The sequence below is a fragment of the Sminthopsis crassicaudata genome, chromosome 2 (genome assembly GCF_048593235.1).
Source record: "Sminthopsis crassicaudata isolate SCR6 chromosome 2, ASM4859323v1, whole genome shotgun sequence".
In the NCBI taxonomy this organism is placed as follows: domain Eukaryota; kingdom Metazoa; phylum Chordata; class Mammalia; order Dasyuromorphia; family Dasyuridae; genus Sminthopsis; species Sminthopsis crassicaudata.
The window spans coordinates 605,504,756-605,525,574 of NC_133618.1; the positions used below are offsets into that span (position 1 = coordinate 605,504,756).

The 20,819-nt window shown below is 38.1% G+C and overlaps 1 protein-coding gene and 1 pseudogene across 1 annotated transcript; both read right to left on the reverse strand.

Moving 5' to 3' along the window:
• Positions 1–461: 461 nt before the first annotated feature.
• FGFBP3 (fibroblast growth factor binding protein 3) lies at positions 462–1,945 on the reverse strand. The gene is made up of 2 exons (XM_074285241.1): positions 1,847–1,945; positions 462–1,409 (listed from the first exon to the last, which is right to left on the reverse strand). The coding sequence occupies exon 2, from the start codon at positions 1,315–1,317 to the stop codon at positions 481–483; it is 837 nt and encodes a 278-aa protein (XP_074141342.1). The 5' UTR covers positions 1,318–1,409; positions 1,847–1,945; the 3' UTR covers positions 462–480.
• A 10,977-nt stretch (positions 1,946–12,922) lies between these two features.
• LOC141552994 (sorting nexin-15 pseudogene) lies at positions 12,923–14,470 on the reverse strand (annotated as a pseudogene).
• Positions 14,471–20,819: the final 6,349 nt, after the last annotated feature.

Below are 20,819 nucleotides of genomic sequence, written 5' to 3' on the forward strand. Positions count from 1 at the left end.
GCAGATATACACACGTGTGTGTAAAAGGTAGCACGATATCATGGACAGGGCAGTCTTGGAGTCAGGAAGCGTCTCTGCACACACATCAGCTGTAGAACCACGAAGAAGTTACCTATATTTCAATATATATCCAGAGAGATATACATCTCATGGAGATTAGAGAGATATAGATTTGGTTCTCCATATCTCTATGGAGATGTATAGAAATATATATTTGATTTTGTTCTCAACACCACGTTGCTAGGGTGCCAACCTTTACATCTTTAAATTCCCTCACCCCTTCCATCCCCCTTTCCCGCACCCCAAACTCCCCAGACTGGATGACCTGAGTTCTTCCGTGCTTATTCCCATTTCCCCGACACATTCTTCTACTATTGCCCTGGGAAGGCCTCCCTAATCGTTCCCCTTCCCCCCATTTCTCTCTCCCCCCTTCTTTACTCCTCCCCCCATCCCACCCCACCCCTTCAGCCGTGTTTCGGCTCAGCCGTTCCAGAAGTTGACGAAGAAATTGCACAGTGAGTGCCACTTTTCGGCGCAGTAGGTTTCCGTCAACTCTTCGTTGAACTCCATCGGTCCCCCCGGGGCTGGCCCGGCCTCCATGGGCCTCTCCTCGTCCGACGGCGGGGTCTCTTTGCGCTTGCCCCCGTGTCCCCTCCTGCCAGGACCCTTCTCTTTGGCCGAGGTCCCCGACGGCGGCGGGGCTCTGGGCAGGTTCAGTCCTTCCTCGGCTCCGGGGGCCGCCTCCCGGGCACGACTCGGGCCCCTGGGACGGCCCTTGCTCCTGACCTTGCCCTCGCGGGGTAGCGCGGTGGCGGCCGAGCTGGCCCCAGCGCCGGCGGCGTCGAGGGGCCGGGTGACCAGGTGGAGCTCGGCCCCTAGTCCTTTCTTGCCGCCACAAAGCCGAGCTTTGAGCGGAGCTGGGTCGTGGCAGGGCCGCCTCTTCTTCCTCAGCTTCCCCACCACCTGCTTCCAGTACTGCGGGCCGCGGGCGTTGTACGCGGCGCAGCGCTGCGGCTCTCCGCGGTAGGCGCACTGATAGCGCGACCCGTCCGGGCTCTGGCAGCTCACGGAGAGCTCGCTGCCCGCCCCGGCTCCCCCGGCGCCGGCAGCGGTCGCATCTCCGGGGGCAGGCAGCAGGATCTGCCAGCTACACGCATGTTGCTCGGGGTTGGAGAAGCGCCCCGAGGAGCCCCCAGCGGGGCCGGGGACCGACTCGGCTGCTCCCCGGGTGCTATCCTTGTTCTTCCTGGCTGCGGATACCGCGAGGAGGCAGCAGCCGAGGAGCAGCAGGGGAAAAGACAGCCCGGGAAACCTCATTGCCTGCGATCTCTGCCGCAGGGAGACGCTCCGCTCATTCGGTGACCTGGACAGCTTCAGCAGAGGGGCCTCGCAAAGCGCATCCCCGGGACCTGCCGCAGAACACAGAGACAGCAAGTGGCGTGACCAGAACTCGAAGCTTAACACCGCCCTCCCTCTTCATCCCCTCCCCGCCCTAAGTTTACTCGGTCCTATACGCGGGCTGGGGGTTCTGAGTGGCAACTCCGCCCCACTTAGTGCACCTGCGACACCGAGGGGACTGAAGGGTTTCAGGTTAAGCGGAATAAATCCGTGATCACCGCCAGGTCTGCCTCCCAGATCCTCAACTGATCTTCCTCGCAAGAAAATTGCTCTGCATCCTCCGAAATCCTTTGTGTAGCGAGCCCCAGCCCGGAGTCGCGGACCGGGAGGAAAAGTACAGTACCTGGTCAATTAAACAGCACGCACCTCTTCCCTTCTCCTTCCCCACAAAGCAGTTCCAGAACTAGAATTTCTCACAAATCCACGTTTTCTAGTAGTTTGAACTTACCGAGTTCTGCGTGAGGTGAGGAGCCTAGTGGGAATGTCCGCCTGGGGGATTAGTCTATGTTAGAAGGGCTCACTGTGAATGAACATGTTATCAATGAGACAGGAGGGGCCTCCGTAGATTATGCCCCTCCCAGACTTCACACACACACACACACACACACACACACACACACACACATCAGATGGTTTATAGTGACATCAGACTGAAAATAAAGTTCGATTTTGTCTCTTTATTCAAATGTTCTGGATAAAATATCTAATGTTTTAACACTTCGGTTTCTTTTCAGTTGGTGTTTTCTAACACTTGGTTTATTACAAACGTTTGGTTTATACTCGGAAACTAATGGTGGTATTCGCTTAAAGGAAAATTTGCAATTATTTGATAAAGATTTTCCCACTTCTTGGATAATAAGACAAGATGATTCGGCAATCAACTGACACTATGCGTTTTGTGAATATGAGTGTTGCAATTACCTAATTCTTGCAAATTATTTTTGGACCTTTAAAGTATAATGTTTATCTCACCCAGAATACTAGGGATGATAGTATTTTTAAACTTTTTTTTTTGTTGTTTTACACTATCTCTTTTTCATAATCCCTTTCTCTGAGTTTTTCTTTGTATATTTCTAGAATTGCTTCTATAGAATGTTAGAGGGGAAACTGCTAGATCAGCTGGTCCAGTTTCTTTCTTGGAAGAAGGTCAAACATTATTATCTTCCTTTAAATGTAAAAAAAAGTAGGATTCTAATTTTCAATCCCAATTAATCCTAAAGGCTCAAAAACTAGAACTGAATCTACCAAAAGTATAAAGTAAGAATGAATAAATCCATAATTATTTTGAGATTAAAATGCTTTGGGCTTTGAGTCAGACCAGCTGGCAGACATTTATACTATGTGACTCTGGGCAAGTCACTTAACTTCTCAGCCTCAGTTTCCTCATCTGGAAAATGAGACTAACAATAATAGCACCTAACCCACAGAATTGTGAGAATCAAATGATATATGTAGGTTGTTTTGAAAATTAAATTGCTACACTAATGTCAGTTATTATTTTTAATCACTGCATGAAGACCTACAGAAAACATTTTGTAATTATTTGGAAGAGAGTAAATGTATAAAAAGAACAGGGAAGCAAATGTTGAAGTGACCATAGGCAAGTGACCTCCAGGATCAGATTCTTCAGAAAGAAATGCTCTTAGATTCTTGGGAGGGTTAGGAGAGTTTCTTTCTTTTACCCCCCCCCCCCACCTTCTTCAACAACTATATTATTGGAGAGACTAGACCTGTAGAAGACAATAATATAACAAAAGAGAACCATATTGAAGACAAACATGGACACAGATATTAAAAAAATAGCCAATTAAGAAAGGAAACAATTTCAGTAACTATGACCCCTTGAAGTAGAGAGAAATGTTGGTGATGAACTCTAATGAAGGCATCTTGAGGAGAATCTGAGCCTGGCTTACTTCAAATGCACATGTAATCAATGGGATAGGAGGCACCTTTGCAAATTAGGCCCCATTGCAACTTTGTAAAAACTACACAAAGGGAGAAAAGGATGCCTAATGCTGGGTTTATTTGTGAGTCCCTTAATCTCAATTTGACACACTCGATCCCTACATACTTCCCTAAGTGCTGGAGATAAAAAGAAAGACACAAACAGCCCCAGAACACGCATTCTAATAAGGTAAAAACATGCAAACATCAATGCACACACATGATATATGTGTGTATACATATGCATGTGTATATATACATACATGTATGTATCTATATAATTGAAAATAATCTTAAAGGGAATGCGCTAACAATAAGAGGAACAAAGGGGATCTTATCATAGATGGGATTTTTAGTTGAAAAAGAAGGGAAGTATGAGGTAGAAATAAGCAGGAAGAACATTTAGAAATAGAGGATAATCAGGGAAAATGCAGAGTTCAGAAATGGAGAGTCTTGTTTGTGGAATAGCAAGAAGGCAAATGTTTCTAGATTTAATGTAAGTGTGCTATGTGTATCTGTGTGTGTGAGAGAAAGAAAAAGAGACAGGCAGACAGACACAGAGAGACAGAGACAGGGACAGAGACAGAAACAGAAAGAGATTTTTATATTTGATCCTGGAGGAGCTCATGGAGTTTATTGAGGTGGAGGAAAAGGGAACTCTATTTATACTATAGTTTAAAAGGTATGACCACCTCAGTTAATATCAGCTATTTCTTGTGTGGTTATTATCTATCTTCATACAATGATCACAGAACTTTTAATTCTTTTAAGCTGATTAAGTATTTGTTCATACCTATTTTATATCTTTTTTTTTTTTTTGACTCTTCTGATCATGGTGTCTAGACCTTTTTTGATTAATTAGGGAAGGATTTAAATTTTGGATAAGACAAGTATTATCATCCTCATTTTGAAGCAATTGAAGTAAGGGTTATAACCAAGATCAGCTAGATCCATCAGTGACAGAACCAGACCTAGAATCCAAAGCTATAGTTCCAGTTATATTTCCAGTACAATATACTCCAATTAATCTAATATGTTTGTAAGTGTAATTAAATTTTATTGACAATTTAATTGAAATGCTATCCCTGTAATCAATATCAAATTGTTTGCTTTCTCAAGGAGGAGGAGAGGTGGAAGAAAAGAAGACAACGTGCAACTCAAAAAATTTTTAAATTAATATTAGATTTTTTACATGTAATTGTGGAAATATTTAATGAAATACCATAATTTAAAAAAAAGAAATGCTAGCTCTTGTTATGCTGCTTTGAGAGCATTTCAAAAAAATTTTAATTAATATTAAATTTTTACATGTAATTGTGGAAATATTTAATGAAATACTATAAAAATTTTAAAAAAAGAAAGAAATGATAGCTCTTGTTATTCTGCTTTTGAGAGTGTCTCATTCAGAATATCTTCTTACCTCTCATTTCCAATAACAGGTCCTATTTTATATTATAATTATCTGTACTTGTTTAATTGTCTCTATTTGATTCTAAACTCTTTATAACCTAGCTCAGTGCTTTGCACATAATAGTCACTTGATATTTATTAAATAAATGATTCTCTAAGGTCTTCTGAAACCCTAGTATTCCATGATCCTATGAATTTGTGATAGTATTAACTAAGGAACTTGTTAGTATGATGATCTTGCCAGTTGTTGTTTAGTCATTCAATCATAACCAACTCTTCATGACCCCATCAGTCATAGTATGCCAGGCCCTTCTATCTTTCACTATCTCCCAAAATCTGCCCAATTTAAATTGATTGCTTCTATGACTATCCATCTCATTTTCTGCTGTCCTTTTACTGGCACTCTTTCCCAATATCAGGGGCTTTTCCAATGTCATGTTTTCCCATTATGTGACCAAAGTACTTCAACATTTGACCTTATTAATTAATTATTTAATTACTTAAAGTTAATTAATTTTAATTATAATTAATTAATTTTAATTAAATTTTAAATTAAATTAATTAAAAATATTAACTAATTTAATCTCCTTGCTGCTCCAGGGACTCTCATAACTCTTCTTCAACAACACAGTTCAAAAGTATCCCATTCTGTGATGCTCAGCTTTCCAGTCAAACACTCACAGTTTTACACTGCTATTGGAAAAACATAGTCTTGACTAAGCTCATCTTTGTCAGCAAAGTGAGATGTCTGCTTTTTAGTATGCAATCCAAATTTACTATAGTTTTTCTTCTAAGGAGCAAGCATCTTTTTGCCAGTTAATTTTAGTTTAAAAGGTAAAGGAATAATTTCTCAGGTCAAGAGTGACACCTTCTGGAAGACTATAATATTACAAAAAAAAACCAGGTTATATAGATTTGAGAGTAACCAGTGATGATGCAGATAAGATGATGTAGGCGTATATAGAATTTAGAGTAAAAAGAACATTGAAATTATTTAATCCAATGGCTTTCAAAATTGATGGTCTCAGGGGTTTTTTACATTCTTAAAAATTATTGAGGATCCCCCCAAGATCTTTTGTTTATATGGATTATATTTATTGTTATTTATCCATTATCAATTAAAATGTCTTAGCACTGTTATGAAGTTAGTTTTGATCTCACAGACTCCCTAAAAATGTCTCCACCACAGATCACACTTTGAGAACTGCTGATCAGTCATATCCCCTTATTTTCTCCATTAAAATGTCTTTATTGTCTGAAACTTTATTATCAGATATAGAAATAATGTTAAAGTCAAGTCAACAAGTATTTATTACTCTCTTACTATGTGTTAGGCTCTGTGCTGTGCTAAAAATAGAAATACAGCACAAGCATAAAGAAAGATAGAAAAAAATTATCATTGGGCGAAGAGGATAGCAGGAATAGAAAGAGAAGGCAGCTAAAATGAGGACATTAAAAAATATCTCCCAAAATGCCATTAAATAACATTAAAATTATGTCTGAATTCTCATGCTTTCTTGGTAGACTTCCCTCTTGCCAAGGCTAACCTATTTATTTTTGATCATGATGCCACTGGCACCTGTCTCTCTCTCTATATATATTAATTAAATAAGTAATTACTCCAGTATCTTTGCCAATGAAAACCCCAAATAGAATCACAAAGAGTCAGATGCAATAGAAAAATAACAAAAAACTGTCTGTTGAAAACTTTTATATATTAAAGGACTAGCAAACACATTTATAGCAGCTGAACACCTCAAGAAGTTTTATTTGTGAGTTTTACACTCTGTGTGTTCTTACCAGCATAATGTTGCGATCATCCTTGCAAATTACAGTTTACAAATATTAAAGGAAGGTTTGATAAAATATAGAAATAACAATAGTCCTCATTGCAAATAGATATGTAAAACAGTTCACAGGCCAATATATCACTTCAATCATTTGTAGTCACACTAGACAGGATTTTGAATAGGCATTGCCTTTTATAATCTATAAGTAGAGAACTCCTTCTGCAGATTTCCAGAAGTGGTGATGTGATCATTCCCTGTTAAAGTCTCTTGGTCATTATATTCTGAACTACATGGCTTTACAGGTACTTATAGTCCTTTGGTCAAAGAAAATCTCAGTTCATTTTTTATAGTTTGTTTTAAAATGTGAATGCACCCTGTGACAAAATACCCTCCAAGAGCACTGAGGCATCTTCTTGAATTTAAATGTGTCCACAGCCACTTTCTAGCTATGTGACCCTGTACAAGTGTTTGTCTCAGTTTCCTCGTGTGTAAAATGAGCTGGAAAAGAAAATGACAAACCCCTATAGTATCTTCATCAAGAAAACCCCAAATGGAGTAATGAAGAGTCAGACACAAGTGAAACACAGTAATTTATTAATAACATCGATCCCTCTATGCCCTTGTACCCATCTCTTGACTACCAGATCTGCTTTATTTCCAATCTGAATTACTGTCTTTTATCATCATGCCTCCACTTTATGGAAATATTTACTCTTAGAAGCTTCATGAGTAGAGAGGATTAAATTGATAAAGAGAGCTCCAGTTATAATATTTAATAACTTAAAGCTTATAGCAACACTTTAGTTTTTTAATATTATTTTCCCCAATTACATGTAAAAATAATTTTTAACATTTTTTAAAGTTTTGAATTTCAAATTTTCTCCTTCTCTCACCTCTTCCCATTCTAATATAGTAAGCAACTTAATATAGGTTTTATATGTTCAATCATATAAAATATTTCTATATTATTGTGAAAGAAGAAACAGGACAGAAGAAAAAAATGAAAAAATAAAGTCAGAAGTAATATGTTGTATTATTCATTCAGTTCTTTTTCTAAATTTGAATAGCATTTTTCATCATGAATCCTTTGGAATAATCATTGCTTTGCTGAGAAGAGTTAAGCCATTCACAAGTGATCATTATCATAAAATATTGTTGTTTCTGTCTATGTTTTCTCTTGGTCTTGCTCACTTTACTTTGTATCAATTTGAGAAAGTCTTTCCAGAATTTTCTGAAATCAACCTTCTCATCATATCTTCACTCTGAGTCAATCAGGATCCAAACAATGAAAACTTGGGGCTTGGCCTGGGACAGATGTCTCTAGAAGAGAAAGTGAGACAAGTGACATTGCCCAGCCTCCCTCATTTAAATCCAATTCACTTGCATATCATGGCATCGCCTTCCTAATGTCATAGTCCTCTTTAAGAACAAAGGACAAAGAAATATAATACCATTTCTTATGGAACAATAGTATTCCATTCCATTCCATTATACACTATAACTTGTTTGACTATTCCTCAATCAATGAGCATCCCCTCAATTTCCAATTCTTTGCCACTACAAAAAAGAGCTGCTATAAATATTTTTGTCCAAATAGGTTCTTTTCCCTTTTTAAAAAAATATTTTTTGGGATACAGACCTAGAAGTGGTATTGCTAGATTAAAGGGTATAACCCTTTTAGATATAATTCCAAATTGCTCTCCAGAATGACTGATTTGTTCACAATTCTACCAACAATGCATTAGTGTCTCAATTCTCCTACATTCCTTCCAACATTAATTTTCCCTTTCTGTCCATCTGATATGTATAAAGTAGTATCCCAGAGTTGTTTTAATTTGTATTTCTCTAATCAATAATAATTTAGAGCATTTTATGTGCTTATAGATAGCTTTGATTTCTTTGACCGAAAACTGCCTGTTCATATCCTTTGACCATTTATCAACCGGGAAGTGACTTTTCTTATAAATTTGACTTCATTCTCTAAATATTTGAGAAATGAGGCCTTTACCAGATACTTACCATAAAAATTGTTTCCCAGCTTTCTGTATAGCAACACTTTGAGGCAAGTTGTGTATCATTATTGAGGCCCCTGTCATCCCACAAGAGTCTCTTAATTTACTTGACTATTTTTCCCTACTCTGATCCATCCTGCACACTCTTGCAGACTACTCTTGTTAAAGCATTTATGTTATCATCCTGCTTATGAGGGGATTTCTTACTCTGAGAACCCTTCTTTGTTGCAGTGGGAAAATAAATCCAGAGTTAGAATTATCAAAGTAGCACTCAGGTCATAAGTATTTATCCCTGGTTCTCTGCACCTAACCAATTTATCCCTTCTAACTCTATATTTCCAGGATGGTATACTTGATTACCACTTGTACACAACTCATCAGTGGTAGTCCAGAGCCTATTTATTCTCACCAATCCTCTATCTATTGCAACTTTTATTCTTTGGAGTTTGTGATGTTTCATGATTTGCAGCCATATGGTAATATTGAAAAAAAAGCACAATTGAAAAAAGATGATGTTCTGTGTCAGCTAGTAGCTTGAAATTGTTGGAAGTGCCATTTAATTTCCCAAATGAAATTCATTCCATTCTTTTTCTTGTATCTAGTTCTAGGTCCTGCTCATTATCCATTTACAGTATTGGACCTGGGGAAGCTAGTTGATGTAGTGGATAGAGCACCAGCTCTGAAGTCAGGAGGACCAGAGTTCATATCTATTCTCAGACACTTAACATTTCCTAGCTATGTGATCCTGGGCAAGTCACTTAGCCTCAATTGCCTCAGCTAAAACAAATAAACAAAAAAAAAAAATAAGGTACTGGTCCAAGAAACATGGACTGATAGACTAACTTGATGAGCTACTCATCTAATTCTTATGATAATATATTGTCCCTGATCAGTGGAACTCTCCCTTCCACTTGATGAAATAATAGAATGCCAGATTTTGAGTGTCACCCTTATGGATAGGTAATATACTTGTAGTATACTCCTTTCAAACTTTTAACTGTTCATATTTTTCATCTGTAAGGGAATGGGACAAAAAGTTCTTTCAATCTTTGATGACTATATTTGCATATGAAAGGGCCTGGACTATAGCTGGGTAAATGGCATGGTCTTGCCACAGGTCAAGCATTGCCTTAGTGTTTTTCCTCTGTGCACTTAAGCCTGGTTGAGTCAGTCATGAAGACAGCAAGCTGTTTCAAAGTATAACAAGAAGGGGGGAGGTCAGGAAAGGGATTTCTACTCCTCCCTCCTCAATCAGCAATGGTATTTTGGATTGAAAACATATGGCCATGGGGGCTTGGACACAGCCTGAGAGAGGAATTGATGGATATTGTTTCCTGAACTATAATTTTCTGGGTAGAGAGGACTGACAAAAGAACTTGGAGTTTGAAATAGATCCAGCTGTTTAGGAGATGGAGCTTCAGAGCCAAGACTTTTGCAGCCATAGAAATGAGAGGGCATCCTGCTGGTCCTGGGTAAAGATTCTTTTTCTTTTTGAATATAGCACTTACCTAGCCTAAAATTTCAGTTTAACCAGGAACCAGAGTGGCAGAGTCAGGAACCATCATGAAGTGTCCAAGGTGGTAATCTCAGAGAAGCTCCCCTAGAGCCCTAAGGAGGTATAGGTGTAAGTGTGTGGGTTTTGGGTATGTGGGTGTGATATGTGAAGGAGAAAGCTGCCTTACAATTTTTTCAATCTCAGAGATTGATTATACTTTGAAAAGTGGTGTCTGGTGAGTTCTTATTGACTCTTCAAAATTAGGTATAGAAATGTGCTATCAGGTATCAATCTACACCCAGATATTGCAAGAATTGGCAGGTTTCTTAAAAGAAGAGGAGAAGTTTTCTTAGAGGATTAGGTCACAATGAATAGGAGGGCTACCACTGTACCTAGAACTCTAGGCCTTATGCCTGTAAGTTTGGACTTGGACCTGGATAGAGCCACTGTGGAGAAAGATAATATCTTTTTAAATAGGAATAAATATTCAAAAAAAAAGAAGAGTAAATAGCATTGGTCAGTCAGCCCCAAGAGACAGATGAGTACTTGTGTAGTGGAATAAAAGGGAGCCCTTGTTGCCCTCAGCCTATTGACAAGGAGATGACTTCAGAGCCCTAAATCTATAGGGGCAGAAAGGCAAGTCTCTTCCAATTGTTCAGTTTCATGCTTTACTTTTATAAACTACAAAAGTATAAAGTCTAAAAGGAGCACTTCTTGTTAGGATTACTAAGTGAGAACTGAGGCCTCGCCGCACACCAACTCCTTATATCCTACAAATAAATCGTTATTCAAATCTGCTAGACTGACATTTCATCAAGTGGATCAGGAGACTCAGTTGCTTAGGATTACTCTGTTCAGTACCACTGAGAGCTTTAGATAATAAACTTTTTTCCCCTTGAGGCAATTGGGGTTAAGTGACTTGCCCAGGTCACACATCTAGATTTGAACTCAGATCCTCCTGACTTCAGGGCTGGTGCTCTATCTACTGTGCCATCTAGCTGTCCCAGTAATGAACATTTTTTATCCATTTGATTTTTCTTCTCTGGATGTTTAGTCATTTTCTTTTGAATGGTGATAGATTTTGTAAAGAACCTGTTCTTTATGATGCAATCAACATAGTGTCATGATATGCAAACCGGAATAGCTGAAAAACATCTCCATCTATTGGAATTTCCTTTTCTATTTAGACACTAAGTGAGGTATCTTTCATCACAATGGTGAACACCTCTGCCAAGGTTTTACAAAGCTGAAAGCTGAAAGAATGACCATACTTAAACATAAAATTATACAAATGACACTCATATCAGAACACTTATAAATAATACTTAACAATGAACTATTTCCCTAGTGACCTATATATATATCTATATCTATATCTATATAGATATAGATATATATATATATATCAATCACTTAGAATATTACCCTAAATTATTCTTACATGTAGGTGCCCCCTCCATTACCTCTGTAGCTATCTGGTATCATTCTCCTGAAGGTCCGGTCTCCAGTTTTTGTGTTCTTTTTGCAGCTCATTTCTCCAGCAATTCTTCTCATCTCCTTGAAGATGGCGTAATTCCCTTTCCCAACAGTGAACCAGTTGGCCATCATAGAATCATAGCCCTGTCATTGTATATTATCACATATAACTCTAAACACAGCTTCATATTACACTAAGAAAATAAAGTAACGATATTCTTTGTTTCAGAGATCTTATTACTAGGCATCTATTCTAAGAAATTTAAAAATAAAATTACCATTTTCACTGAAATATTTATAGCATGAATTTTGGTAGTTTAAATGAACTCAAAATAAAATAAATGCCCATTAACTAGAGAAAAGCTAAAGAAAATGTGGCATATGAATGTAATAGAATATAACTCCTCTAAGAAATCTTTGACATTACAGGATTGCAGGACTTGGAATATGATATTCTGAAGAGCAAAGGAGGAAGAATCACAACCATGAATCACCTACACAGCAAAATTGAGTATAATCTTCAGGAGGGAAAAATGGATATTCAAAAAAATAGAAGACTTTAAAGTATTCTTGATAAAAAGACCAGAGCTGAATAGAAAATTTGACTTTAAAATACAAGATTCAGGGAAAGTACAAAAAAGTAATCATTTAAAAGAAATCATGTGAGACTTTAAGGTTACATTCCCATAAAGAAAACAATACTTGTAACTCATAAGAATTTTCTCATTATTAGGGCAGTTATGAGTATATATAGACAGAGGGCATAGGTATAAGTTGAGCATGAAAGAATAATATCTAGAAAAAAAATGAAATTAAGGGGTGAGAAAGGTAAAGGGAGAGATAAAATAGTGTAAATTATTTGCCATAAAAGAAGAAAAAGCTTTTATGATGTTTGTGTATGGGAAGGAGTGAAATTCACTCTCATCAGAATTTGCTCAAAGAAGAAATAACACACACACTCATTTGAGTATATGTTGTGTGCTACTTTCTAGAGCCCCCACACTGGGGTGATTAAAATATACCTTCCTAGTGGAGAAATGATGAGGCAAGACTCCTGAGGATGGTGGAAAAATGGAGACCATTTATTTCAAGGACTTCCACTTTTTATAATGTAACAAAAACAACACAGCACATGGCACCACATAAACAATTTGCTATGTAGTTTGCTACCTGATATAACTCTTCCACCTGGTATCACTCTGCTTCAGTCTCAACACAGGTTGTCACCGCCCCCTGACTTCTCAGGAGAGCCCTTAGGGAAGATGGGGAGCCAAACCATCCATTGTTAGCAGGTTCCCTCTGGGATGAAGAGTCTTATACCTTACTCAGAGTTTCCCCATTATCTGTGACCCTCTACAGGTATAGAAATCTATCTTATCTTACAGGAAAGTGGGAGGGGAAAATGATACAACAAGAAGGGAGGGTGATAGAAAGAAAGGCAGATTAGGGGAGGGGTGGTCAGAAGCAAAACACTTTTGAGGAGGAACAGGATGAAAGGAAAGGGAAAAGAATAAATGGGAGGAATACAGTTAGCAATAATATTTGTGAAAAAAAATTTTGGAGGGTCATTCATTCATTCATTTATTCACTTCTGGGTGAGACAGTGAGGAGGGAAGGCATTCCTGGCATAGGGAAGGGTCTGGGCAAAGGTCTGAAGGTGAGAGATAGAAGGTATTGCACAAGGAAGAGCAGGTGGATCAGTGTGGGTCAACAGGTAGGCAGGGCAGTATCTGAAGCACACTTAGAGAGTGTTTACTTGGCAGTTGTGTGGACCCAGCTTGGGTGAATTCTGATCAGACTCCCAGAACGTTTTCATTAAACGTCAAGGATGCAGAGGAAGAGGCAGACCCCTGTGAGACTCCTCACAACACCTCCTGAAGGGTAGTGCAAGGATACTGCTTCCCTTGTGACTAATAGAGAAACTGAGGCCAGCCATCAGCCAGCAAGAACTGGCTGCAGGTGGAGATGCAGAATCTCTTCTGACTGCCACACACACTCCACCACTTGTTGGCAGGCACAGTTGGGGTCACCAACATCCCCTGGAGAAGCACGTCCATTCCTTCCTGTATTCCGGGCCCACTGGTCCTTCAGGGCCCTGGTGATGAGTCCGGGAGCTGGGTTCAGGTAGGCTGAATGTAGGCTCTCTTCTTCCTTCTCTTTCTCATCTTTGCTCCTAGGGTATCCCGCCCTGGGTCTGGGTCTGTGCCCAAGACTGCCAGATCAGCTACGTGGGTGGGACGGGCTGGCGTTGGGGCCCGGCCCGGGCCTCTTTAGAAAATAGGTCAAAGAGAGCCAGCTCCGCCTCGGTGAGCGCCCATCTCTCCTTCGGGAGCCCCGTGCTCAAACATAAGACTGAGGGTCTCCCGGGCAAGCCTGGCGGGAGGCTGGACTCCCTGCTTCTCCGTCTCATCCTGAAGCTCCTCCCAGCCGAGCTGCTCTGCTAGCAGAGGTCGGGGGACTCCTGTCTTTTCCGGGCGCTGCAGGACGTGCAGCTCTGCGGAGCTCCGAGGGACGGGTCAGGTCTCCACATCGGAAGAATTCCTTGAGTTAAAGCCTGTTGTCAAGGACAGTAATATTGACCATAAAACCCAGTACGTCCTCGGCTGCCTCCGGCCACACCTTTAATTACTGAGACTCCAATCGGCCCGAAGACTTGGGCCTGGCGAAAGGCCCGGAATTCCCTCCAAATAGCGGAACGGTTTATGGTGGATGAAGGCCCGATCCCCGCACTGGCGGCGGAAGTCACTGTAGCGTGGCCAGGCCGCCACCTTCTTGCCATCCTTCTTGGTTTGTCTTTGGGATGAACTGCGCGGTCGCTTTGTTCCCCGTGTAGCTCTCGGTTAGGTCCTCGTGTCTGACACTGTGTACAGCCGCTGGAATTCGTCCTTCACCTTAAGGGACTTCTCCAAGAAGCAGGAGCCCTGTGGACCTGAGCCTTGGCCTGGTCACGGCCTCCCCTTCTAAGCTATTCCCTTCCTTCCCTGTGAAAGAATTTTGAAGAAAATTTTTCTGATGAAAGATTTATTTTTCAAATATATATAAAGAGCAGAGACAAACATAAAAAATAAGAACAATTCCCCAATTGATCAAAGATCAAAAGATAAAGTACTCAAATGAAGTAATCAAAGCTATCGATAGCCTTAAGAAATACTCTTAACTCACTATTGCATTTGAAAAACGAAAATTAAAACAATTCAGAGTTCCTACCTCATACCTATTATGACATTTATGGAAATATTTTGCATGGCATTAAATTGCCTTCTCAATGATGAAGGATGGGGAAGGAGAAAGGGAGAGAATCTGGAACTCAAAAATTTAAAACAAATATCTAAAATTGTTTTGTATGTAACTGGGGAAAAATAAAATACTAGGTAATGGAAAAAAGGGAAATGACGAATATGGAGAATACAGGGAGGCATTGGAAGATAAGATCAAGTTGAAGTAAGAAGGCAAGGAAAATGATATATGAGATTACTGAAATAATATAAATGGGAAAAACAGCAACAAAAAAGAAACTGAATGCTGGGTGATTATGATAAAGCTTGACTCCAAAGGTCATATGATGACATAAAAATGTACCTCCCTGACTGTTGAGAGGGATGGGTATCAAATATTATACACACTGTAAAACTTACTAGATATTTTTAGGTAGGTTTGTTTTCTTGTTTTTATTGTTTGTTACAAAGAATGATTCTCTATAGAAGAAGGGATAAGAATATATTGACAGTCATATGAAAACAAAAAATATCAAGAAACTTTTTTAAAATTAAAGCTTTTTATTTTCACAAGTAATCTAATATGTGTTAAATATGTGATTCTTCTATACATATTTCCACAAATGTGTTGCACAAGAAAAATCAGATCAAAAAGGAAAAAAATGAGAGAACAAAATGCAAGCAAACAGCAGCAAGTACAGTGAAAATACTATGTTGTGATCCATACTCAGTTCCCACAGTCCTCTTTCTGTAAGCAATTGGCTCTCTTTATCACAAGACCATTGGAACTGATTTGAATCATCTCCTTGTTGAAGAGAGCCCCATCCATCAGAATTGATCATCATATAGTCTTGTTGTTGAAGTGTATAATGATCTCTTGGTTCTGCTCATTTCTCTTAGCATCAGTTCATGTAAGTCTCTCCAGATCTGTCTGAAATCATCCTGCTGATCATTTCTTATAGAATAATAATATTCCATACCATTCATATATCATAACTCATTCAGCCACTCTCCAACTGATGGGCATCCATTCAGTTTCTAGTTAAAGAAACACTTTTTTTAAAAAATTAAGACAAAAGAAAATTAAACTCCCAAAACATTTCTAAAACCTTCCCTTGTACTCTGGTTCCCCACAGACTTTGTTACATAAGAGTTCTATCAAAGATCAGGAACTATTTATGCCTCACACCTCCTACTAAATCTGTTTCCTTAAAATTATGTTGGTTTAGGGTGAATTTTATAATATGATGTTCTTTCCTACCTCTTTCAACACTTCCCAAGGAGATTCAGGAGAACATATAACTCACTCTCCATATTATATCTGTTTCCCTTATTTTCACAGGGACAATAGGTCAGAATTATTTAAATCATTCATAAACACATCCTGAGGTAACCAGGTATAAAATGTATGGCTGGACATTCCAGGGAGAAAAAAATACATGTAGCCCCTTATATGTATAGGAATCATCTCGTTGGGAGGGAAAAAAAGGCTTTAAAGCTGTATTTTTTTCTCTGCTGCTTTAAATAACAAAAAGAACAAAAAAAAAAAACTACCATTTTTTAGTAACTCATTCCTCACAGTGCATAAAAAAAAGACTTCCTATTCCTGGTGCCCATACTAATAACCTATGTAACCCTGAGTTTACCTCAATTTTCCTGACTGTAAAATGGAGAAAATAACAACTTTTACCTTGAAGAATTATTGCTAAGATCAAATGATGGCCTTTGAAAAACACTTAGCACAGTATCTGGCACACAGAGTAGGCACTATTATAAATGTTCTTATTATTATCATTTTATTACTACTATCAATATAGCTTAATTATTTATCATGTTACATATTTTTCTACTCCATACTTTTGTATCTCTTTATGTTACTCTTCTACCTCTTGGTGTTCCTGGTAACTAACTAAAAAAAAAAAAAAGATAATTGTATTTTATTTCCTCTTTATAAAAAAGGGAAAAACATTCTTACTGTCTTTCATCTAGAAAAACAAACCTTTTCCACTATTTTCTTTGACTTTGACTAAAGTTGCAATTGTCTGTTGTTGGAGGTGGAAGGGGAAGATGCTATTTTCTAAATCTTTGAGAATGTTTGGTTAATAAAAAGAGGCAATGTACCTCCCTTTCTTTCCCTTCAAACAAAATCCAGCAAAAAATTTCTAGTCCCTTGAGGAGGATTTTTTTTTTATTTTCCAAATCTTTTTAAAAAACTTTTTTTCTCTCCCAAATCATAGACCATATGGTTAATTGAGAAAATAGCTTTTTGGACAGTTTACTTCCTCCCTTTTTAAAAAAAAAAAACTTTATTTGGAATTCATAATTTCATCTCACTTTTTCTCTCTGAATAAATCTGATGGGAAGTTTAAAATGGAAAATGTGCTGAACTTGAAGTCAGAAGACCTAGATTCAAGTTTCTATTGTGTGACCTTGAGAAGTCACTTAACTTTTTATGAGCCTCACTTTCCTCACTTTCAAAATGAATTTGTTTCCCATGGTTGTTAAAATGCTAAAATGCTGAATGTATTCAATCAGGGAGCACATATAGCCAAAGGAATATGTTAAAATTCAGGCAGCGAGGTGTAGTCTGAGTAGGTAGTCATCAGCTATAATAGTTTTAGCATCAAGAAGTTCCAGAATCAAGGGCTGGGTTGTTCTAGACAAGGGAATCATTTTTTTCACAAAGTATTTGGGGGATAAAGGAAGGAGCCTTGATTAAGACATAGGAATAGAGCCTGACAGTTACAGACACACCAAGATCCAAGGAATAAAATAGGTAAATGTAATCGAAGGTCTGGCAAAAGTTCAAGAAATGCAACAGAAACAAAATAAAGAATCTGAAAGGACTAGATGAGTGTAAGTCCACTTGTCCTCATTCATCTCAGTTACTATACAAATGTCCTTTTGAACCTGAGCACTTTGAGCTTAACCCTATCAGCCTTTGGTCTTTCTGCCTGATCTTGAATGGTGGACCGTTCTTTAACACTGCATCCATTTCCTAAATGTGAAACCACTGAGTTTCTGCTATTGTGGACTATATGGAAAGCTGTTTATAACCATAAAGTACAATATGAACATGAGTTATAAATAATAATTTACAAGTCCATTTAAATATTTACTATTTGATTTTCAAGTCTTTATAATTATTCGTGTTATTAGATGGTACAATAGCTCTTAAGGCAATTTTATGAGTTAAGACAGTTTCACTGGAATGATGGAGAAACTTTCCAGTCAATTATCAATAATTTTAACAGAAATTAATGAATAGCTTAATAGAAGTTTTGAACTTATTTCCTTGTTTCTATTTTGATCACTTTGCTATCTCCAGAGCACTGTGTTACAAACACTCTCTTGCGGAACTACAAATATTTCTAAATCATGACCTTGCTTATTAAGCTTAATTCCATTCTACTGCCTTGATAACTCCTGTACGCTAATGGAATTTTGCATATTTTTCCTCTCCTTACCTATTATTCCTTTGAGTTCTCATTGTATCTCTTTGCTAAAGTGAGTTTTTGAGTTTTTTTTAAATAGGTAGTGCCAATTAGAATGATGGAACTGAGCTTGAAATCATTTTACCAAAATAAAATAGACCAAGAGAGCATCAGGTGAAATAACTAAAAATATATCTTTACAAAATATGAACATAAATATGTCATGCTATGGAGATATAAATTAGTTGCCATGGGTACAGGCCAGATTTACTAGATTTTCCTCTTGGCTTTGACATTCTCTTACAGTGACCCTAAGCATGTGACATATGTGATATTTTAGCCCTTATGCTAAATATGAGTAAGACAACACTCATGCAGGTTTCTCATTTAAAAACATCTTTATTTGGAATTCACAGTTTTGCCTCACTCCCCTACCCTCGAATATATCAGTTAATTGCCAATTAATGAATGATATCTATATACTTATAAATCTGTACATTTATATAAATGAATTTAGAATCATGGAATTTCAGAGTTGGAAGGGATCTAGATCACACATCCTATTTATTTTATAAAATCCAATTGAAAAAAAAAATCAAGGTCATGCTTAGCTAGTGGTTATACTGAATGTGTAGCATCTTAATTTCCAGGATAATGCCAAATTATTTCTCATTCAGGTATTTTTCAAAGTTCTACCCCATAAAATGCCTATATCTCAATCCTCCACCAGAATCTCACACTTAGTGATTTCATCAGTTGCTCTGGCTTCCATTATGATTTATATGCAGAAGACTTTCAGATCTACTTGTCTAACCCTCACGTCTCTCCTTATCTTCAGTCTCAAATCTCCAACATCAGACATTTCACACTGGATGTCCAATATATTAAATTCAACATGTTGAAATTGAACTCATTATTTTCTCTCCCCTCCTTCCCCCATCTCATGTCTCTTCCTAAGTTCCTTGTTACTGTCAAGAGTACCTCTATCCTCCAACTCACTTTTTTTTCTTTTTGAATAAATCAGAGAGGAAACATGGTACAGTGACACTTTAAAGCGTCATCTAGGCGACACTTTCTTGTAAAGGACATTACGCTGTCTAGTCTTCATTGTCCCTTATTCCCTATGTAACCAGCAGTTTAGCCCTGTCATTTTTACTTTCCTAAATTCTCTTGTATCCTTTTTACTCCCCTGATACTGCTGCCATACTTGTATGGACCCTTACTGTCTTAACACTTGAACAGCAGCAATAGCCTACTAGTTGGTTTCCCAGTCTCATGCCTCTGACCATTCCAATCCATCTTCAACTTAGCTGTCAAATTGATCTTAAAGTATACATCTGACCATATCACTTCCTTTTTCAATAAATTCCAGTGGCTTCTCACTACCTCCAGAATAAAATATAAAATCATTTTGCATGTAAAGCTCTTTATAATTTGGTATTTTCTTTCCTTTCCAGTCTTCTTATATCCCATCACATATTTTTCAGTCCAATGACATTAGCCTTCATTTTTACTGGTTGTCCCCCATACCTGCAATATTCTCCCTCCTTAGATTCATCTCTTTACTTCCTACTAGTCTCACTTGAAGTTTCCCTTCAGCAGAAGTATCCTTCTTAGTCTGCTGCCTTTCCTCAGAGACTATGCCTGCTTATCTGACTGTTTGCATGTTGTCTCATTCATTGGATGGTGAACTTCTTGACAGCAGTATCCATTTCTTTGTGTCCTCAGAGCTTAGCATAGTCTCTTCAGCATATAGCAGGTGCTTAATAAATGCTAGATGACTGATGATCCTCCCAAGCTCCAGAGTACATGAGTCATACGTTACCATTATCAGTTTATTTATTTATTCATTGAATCAACAATTATTTTATTGAATGCCTGTTCTAAAGAAATGATTCCAGCTATTCTGGTCCTTCTGCCTCAGACCCTAGGCAAGGTCCATGCTACTAACCTTATAATAAGAGCCATGGCTAAGCAGGGTACTTAGCGCTGATTAAACATTTCCCTGTTTACAGAATGGGGAGACGTATAGTGAAGTCATATATATTCCAGTACAAAGCAACAAGATGATAAAGAACCAGGCTAGAGGTCAGTTGATTGTGCCAGAGGCAGAAGTAGATTTAAAAACCAGAAATTCACAGAGAGGCAAGGGACAAGATATCGGTTTCAAGCTACTCAGTTTTTCTCTTATCCTATTCCATTCTTCAGCTTCACATAATCATCAAAAAGTTGAATTATACATAGAATGTAGATTGCATGAATCTCAAAAGCTAGCTCTCCTGACTTGCCCGAATCCTTATCAATTGGAGGGTTTCCCAGGTTTGATGCACTTTTGTTAACCTCTATAATTCCATAATCTGTATGGCAGCAAACTCATTAAAACCCATGAACTGGAGAGTTCCAACTGTTCTTATTAATCTCCATTTATGGGGTTATGAATACTAAGTGATGGAAGAAAGAGAATCAATTCTCCAGTGGAATCTAAAACTAAACATTTTCTTACTTGGTGGCTAATGATCCATATTCCAGAGATGCTTTGGTGATCACTAGGACTCACTTTCTCTGAACTTTGACTCTGCCTAATCCTACTTACTATATATAAAGTACTGTAGAAAATCCCAAAATGAAATTAACATAATAGTCTA